The sequence below is a fragment of the Neomonachus schauinslandi genome, chromosome 2 (genome assembly GCF_002201575.2).
Source record: "Neomonachus schauinslandi chromosome 2, ASM220157v2, whole genome shotgun sequence".
Classification (NCBI taxonomy): Eukaryota; Metazoa; Chordata; class Mammalia; order Carnivora; family Phocidae; genus Neomonachus; species Neomonachus schauinslandi.
This window is the reverse complement of record NC_058404.1, coordinates 100,991,479-100,997,567: the sequence shown is the minus strand read 5'-3', so window position 1 is coordinate 100,997,567 and position 6,089 is coordinate 100,991,479. Positions and strand designations below refer to the sequence as shown.

At 33.6% G+C, this 6,089-nt stretch overlaps 1 protein-coding gene across 1 annotated transcript; it reads right to left on the bottom strand.

Moving 5' to 3' along the window:
- Positions 1-581: 581 nt before the first annotated feature.
- Positions 582-5,790, bottom strand: IL2 (interleukin 2). Its single transcript, XM_021681480.1, has 4 exons — positions 5,614-5,790; positions 5,463-5,522; positions 2,800-2,946; positions 582-965 (listed from the first exon to the last, which is right to left on the bottom strand). Exons 1-4 carry the CDS (start codon positions 5,758-5,760, stop codon positions 855-857), a joined length of 465 nt encoding a protein of 154 aa, XP_021537155.1. The 5' UTR covers positions 5,761-5,790; the 3' UTR covers positions 582-854.
- Between the last annotated feature and the right edge of the window lie 299 nt (positions 5,791-6,089).

Sequence of the window (6,089 nt, the reverse complement as noted above, 5' to 3'; positions counted from 1 at the left end):
ATCCCTAGGGCTGAAGGGAGGAGTGGAAGGAAAAGTTAGCAGAACCCAGAAGGAAAAAGTCTTGAGAGAAACTGGGTTCTTTGGTTGGGAGGCATAGCCATCCAGAGGCTACTTCACATGGAGAGTCAGGGGATATCTTCTGTCCCTCAGACATCCTACCAGAACTCCCCAGTGGTGGGACCTACTGGAAATCCAGAGGGCAGGGGAGACCTTTGATATATGTTATACAGGTGAGCCTCCTGACAGCACATTGTAAGATGCTGGAGAATGGATAGGGAGGCACACCAATTATATGAAGAGTTTCAGTAATGTGTTTGGCATCTTGTTTAAGGCATAACCTGAAGAAGGAAAGTAGTGTGATTTGATGAGGTTTTCTCAGACTAGAACTAAGGATCCAATCAGCTTATGAAAGGAGAAAGCAAGAACTTTGAGAAGCCCATTTCCTATTCCACATACCTCTCCAGAGGAAGAATGAGTTTTGTAAGCATCTTAACTATCTTATGAGTTCACATGAGTAATTCAGAAATGTTTTACTCTGTGCTGCTATTCCCAGGATAATAAATGGCTGGGCTTGTTTTTATTCATCAACTTTATTAAATAGTTTTATTAACTGATCTACATAGATAGTATATTTAACAATTCAATATAAAAAAATAAATATTTTGGGATAAATAATTTGAGTTTTTAGAGCCCCTAGGGCTTACAAAAAGAATCTTAAAAGATCCATATTTATCACATGAAGTATAAGAATAATAATTACAAAAGGTAGCAAACCATATGTCAAAAAAATAAATATGAATTTTAAATATTTCAATAAATAGCCTGGTATATCTTAAATAGGAGACACTTAATTATCAAGTCAGTGTTGAGAAGATGCTTTGACAAAAAGTAATCCATTTGTTCAGAAATTCTGTAATGGTTGCTGTCTCGTCATCATATTCACATTTGAATCTTGTTTCAGATCCCTATAAAAGAAAATTTTAATTTTTTTAGTTCAAGGTAGCTTCCCATAGTTATTCTCAGTTGAATAACTTATGACTGATGCCCTTTACTTTCAAGTATGTCTAATATATTAATCATTCATATTTTCCTGAAATGATCAAAAGGGCATGTCAAAAAGTTATATGTTGATACCAAGTGATAGTAGCATACATATAAACTAAGATTTTTCTCATTTGTCAATTCTGTCCATCTCAGTGAGCACAAGAATTCTTTTTCCTGAATTGTATACAGGTAAACATTTTAAATAAAAACAGTTCTGGACAAATATTTCATTAAATGCTGCATGCAGAATAAAGTTGTTAAACCTCTCTTCCTCTGGGCATATATCTATTTATAGGTTATATGTATACAGTCATATACACATTATACTTCTTTTTCAAACCTTAAGTCTCCTATTCACTTTAGTGAATCTCCCCATAGTTCCCCAAAGCAAAAGAGAACTAACCCAGAGTATGTTAGGATAAGCTTTTGTTTGGAAGAAATTTGTGTGAAGAACATTTTCATAAATATTCATACCCACTCCTACTCCACCTTAGTATTAATGCAGGTGAGTTTCCCAACTTTTAAAGTCTAAACATTAGAAATTTTGTTCTGTGGACTGACTTTTTAGAAATTAACCTCCTCTGCTGATAGGAGCTATTTCAACTCTACCTCTAGCTGACAAAATATTTTGAAATATAACAAGATAAAAGAGCGGACTTTTTCAAATTGAGGTAATTCCTATTATGGAAATATAAAACTAGTAAGATAAGTATTCCCTTTAAATAACCTGTTGCAGTGTTATATGCCCTCTTACATATAATTATTTAAATATCTCTTGGGAAGGTTTAAATTTTTTAAATTAGCTTTTTAAATTTTTTTTTAATTTTTAAATTTAAATTTAAATTTTTAAATTTAATTTTAAATTTTTTAAAAATAGCTGACATTTACCAACTTTCACATAATTTTATCTTAATTTTGCATCAAGAATTTAGAATGAGTTTTCTGATGGTCAAAAATTTTGGAACAAACCTTTTGACACAGTTATTGTCTATCAATGTCTAGATGACATTGATTTCAATGTATTTTTTTTAATTAGATGGAAAGAAACAGTCTACTAATACAATGACTTATTTGGAAACAACTGGAATTACATAATTTTAGAAACTTAGTTCTACTGTAATTAAAATTACGCTATTAAGGATGCCTGTTAACTCATGAAGTTTGTACTTTGGCAGATGAGATGAAAAAAGAGAGCCATGAATCTCTTCACATCACCTGAGTCCCTTGTATATTTAGTATTTCCTGTGCATTTAAAAATACTTAAGTTCCTAAAAATATTACCTCTAAACAAGGAGTTAATTATCTAGCCCATTGGCCATTTTAGTAGTTTCCAGTGTTTTAGATAAATTTCTTAGTCCTTCCACCAAATAATAGGGAAAACGCATCCTAAAACCTTTCAGGTAATTAGTATGTGTTATTCTGGAAAATGATCTGAAAGAATTAGAAAATATGTAACAAAACCTGTCTGCTTTCCGTGAAATTCAATTGTCTTTTCCCACTCCCAGTTTTGTATTAATGTGAGAGAGAGGTGACAAGAGTGCTGGGTTATGGGCTTATCTCTGGGTGGATGGTAGGCAGAAACCCTCTAAATTATACTTCCCAGCTCCATAGTGTATCATCTAACATAAAAATGATTCATGTTCACAGTGGTCTTAAAATGCATGAGAAGTTCACAAATTATAAAAATGTTATACCACTTTAAAATGACCTTCCATTTATTTTATCTTCAGGAGGGCAAATAAAGTAATGCCTTACCTTTAGTTTCAGAAGTGTTACATTGATATTGCTCATTAATTCCTTGATGTCTGTCGAGTGAAAGTTTTTGCTTTGAGCTAAATATAGCACTTCCTCCAGAAGTTTGAGTTCTTCTGCTAGACACTGAAGATGTGTCAATTCTGTGGCCTTGAATAATAATAAATATAATTATCAGGTCAGTTTGCCCTAAAGGTCAGATTCAGAAATTAATCTCTATTTTATTAAGAGTAGTTTTTTACTATTCTCCTTGTTCTCAGCATTACTGTAAAGATGGACCAATATAGCTTATAAGACTGGAAAAACTAGAGTTCATCTACCCATGTTTAGCATTAAATGTTCCATAATGAGGGGCTCCTGGGTTAAGTGGCTGCCTTCAGCTCAGGTCATGATCCCAGGGGCCTAGGATTGAATCCCATGTCAGGCTCCCTGCTTAGCAGGGAGCCTACTTCTCCCTCTCTCCCTCTGCCCCTCTCCCTCCCCCTGCTCGTGCTTGTGCTCACTCCCTCTCTCTAAAATAAATAAGTAAATAAATAAATGAACAAATAAATAAATGTTAAATAATGAATCAATAATTTCAGCTTAATTTGGCTTTGCCAAAAGTCAACATTTCTATACCCAAATGCAAATCACAAAAGGAGAATTATTTTCCAGTCTGTATAGAAATTATTAGAATCAGAGCAGTCACAGCATGGAAGTATAGGATCACATTCTATAATTCTAACATTTAATAATCTAAGAGTTGAGAATCATAGAATGTTAAGGACAGAGTAGCTCTTGGATATTGTCACAATCCCAGCATTTTATAGATGAGACAATTTTAACTATATAGTAATGACTCTCAGTATAGCAAGTCATATAACTGTCCTAATTTTTTACTTTTCTATAGTAAGTATATTAAAAAATTATGTGTTCCAACCCAAATAAAAGATCAGAATATTTGAAGGACTTTTGGGTGGCTCTCCTGACTTAGACCTATACACCCACCCACCCATGTGGTCTGTTATAATGATAGTATTTCATACTTTTCTGGTCCATTATAATTTTAAAGTGTCTTCTCCCAAACAAGCCCATTTAAGTCTCACAGCCACCCCTTGAGATAGCAATGCAGTGCTGTTATCTCCATTTTACAAATAAAGAAACTAAATCTCAGAATTTAAGTGTTTTCCCAAGGTCACATGATTAGGTGGAGCCAAGATTAAATTTTAGTTCTTTTTCTTTATAGCTCTAACATAGCATCCTTTGAATTAAATGTTTTTTATAAATTTCTAAAAATTTTTTTGCAAACCAAGAATGGTGGTAAAATGAACAAATGAATGGAGCTTATCACATTACTTTGGGTTTCAAATAGATGAGTCATCATTTAGAAACTGTTAGATTTCAAAGAATTTCACCACCCTGTAAATTATGCACATAATCTCATGTTCTCTTTCTAGAAGTCTTTAAAGGGAGAGAAGATAGGACTACACCACACACATTTTATGACATTTCCATCCACTGCCCTTTCAACTTGTTACTACAAGTTCAGGGCTTAAGTTTTTGGCACAGCAACTTGGAGCTATTTCCCTCAGAAAACAGTCTAGTATCTTTATGGTGCTGGAGTTAAGAGTTCTGTGGCTCTGGTTAAGTTAAAGAAGCATCTCTAAGTTATTTTCATCTTTCAAAGGAGTAGTTTGAAGCATAATTTCTTTCAATAGGAGATCAATGACATTGCATCCATGACCTTTAAGTCCCATTTTTTTTTTTTTTTTCCTGGGCCTGGATTCACCCTGGGACAAACTCTTTCCAGCACCAAGTCATGTTCACTCTCTGTTGACTGGCACAACTACTAGGAAACTTTATATTCCTAGTATAGCCATAGGAGCTTGGATGATCTGTGTTTATCTATCTGAATCCCCAAAAGACCAAATCTTGGGAAACAAGTCATATAGCATCATAAGTCTCTAGGTCTATTGGCATAAAAGATGTGTAAGTCCAAAATTTTACTTTACACTCCCAGGGAGAATTTTGCTTTTACTAATAGCTAATGTTTATATGGTATTTACCCTGCGACTGACATTGTTCTGAGTACTTTACATTTACCCATTAATCCTCACAAAACAATATGAAGTATATATATAATTATCATTCACATAAGTAGATAATAAACTGAGTCAGAGTAGGTAACTTGCCCAAGGTCACAAAAGCTAAGACATAACGGAGCTGGGAATTCAGTTCAGATAATCTGGCCATAGAGACTATGCTATTGGCCACTACTATGTTGCCTCTCAAAGGTAGACCCTTAGGAGTTTTTCCTAAAACAATAAAGGATTTTTAAAAATAGGAAATCAACTTTGATAATTTGTGTGGTAAAATGATATAATCAAATCTCTCTTAAGTTTTACATTTTTAAATAAAAATAAGAATATAATCTGTCCCATCAATAAACTGGGGATATTATTCTTGTCTCTTCCCACTTCCTCTCCCAAAACATACAAATACAAACAGAAAAATATATAGGCAAAGCTATTTTACAGAAGCTTCATTACCAAATTGGTTATTTTTTTAAATATTGAAGTTACTGATTCTTTTCCTCAGATGAAGTGCTATTAATCTAATCAGCTACAAATTTTCATATTACTTGAATTTTCTTAAGACATAAATTGAACATAGAAAGTTGTACTTACCTTCTTGGGCGTGTAGAATTTAAACGTGAGCATCCTGGAGAGTTTAGGGTCCTCATAATTCTGAGAAAGCATAATATATTTTCATTAAAAAATGAACTCCAGTTCAAAAAATTATATATAATAATTTTAGTAAGAAAGGGAATATACTCACATTAACTCCATTCAAGAGCAACCGTAAATCCAGCAGCAATTGCTCCAACTGTTGCTGTGTTTCCTTTGTAGACGAAGTAGTAGGTGCACTGTTTGCGACAAGTACAAGAGTCAGTGCGATGCAAGACAAGAGTTGCATTTTGTACATTGTGGCAGGAGTTGAGGTTACTGTGAGTAGTGATTACAGAGGCTGATAGGAAGCACTTGAACAAGAGAAGCAATTTATACTCTTAATTCTGGAAAAATATTTATGGGGGTGTCAAAATGTTTTACATATTACACATATTTTCAAAGATTCTACCTGTGTGGCAAAAAGCATTACCTTTATTTTTCCTCTTCTGATGACTCTTTGGAATTTCTTTAAACCCCCATAAACTGACTGAATGGATGTAGGTAAAATCCCTGTTGGTTACATGAGCCCACACTTAGGTGGCAGTTGTAATTCATACAACTAACGCCTTCTGTATGAAACAGTTT

Bases quoted from the DNA above. Each gene is read 5' to 3' on its own strand.
- IL2 (XM_021681480.1), bottom strand. From the start codon at position 5,760: ATGTACAAAATGCAACTCTTGTCTTGCATCGCACTGACTCTTGTACTT. The intron at 2,947-5,462 runs GTAAGTACAACT...TTATTATTCAAG, and splicing joins AATTCTACACGCCCAAGAAG to GCCACAGAATTGACACATCT. The intron at 966-2,799 runs GTAAGGCATTAC...TTTCTTTTATAG, and splicing joins TAACACTTCTGAAACTAAAG to GGATCTGAAACAAGATTCAA.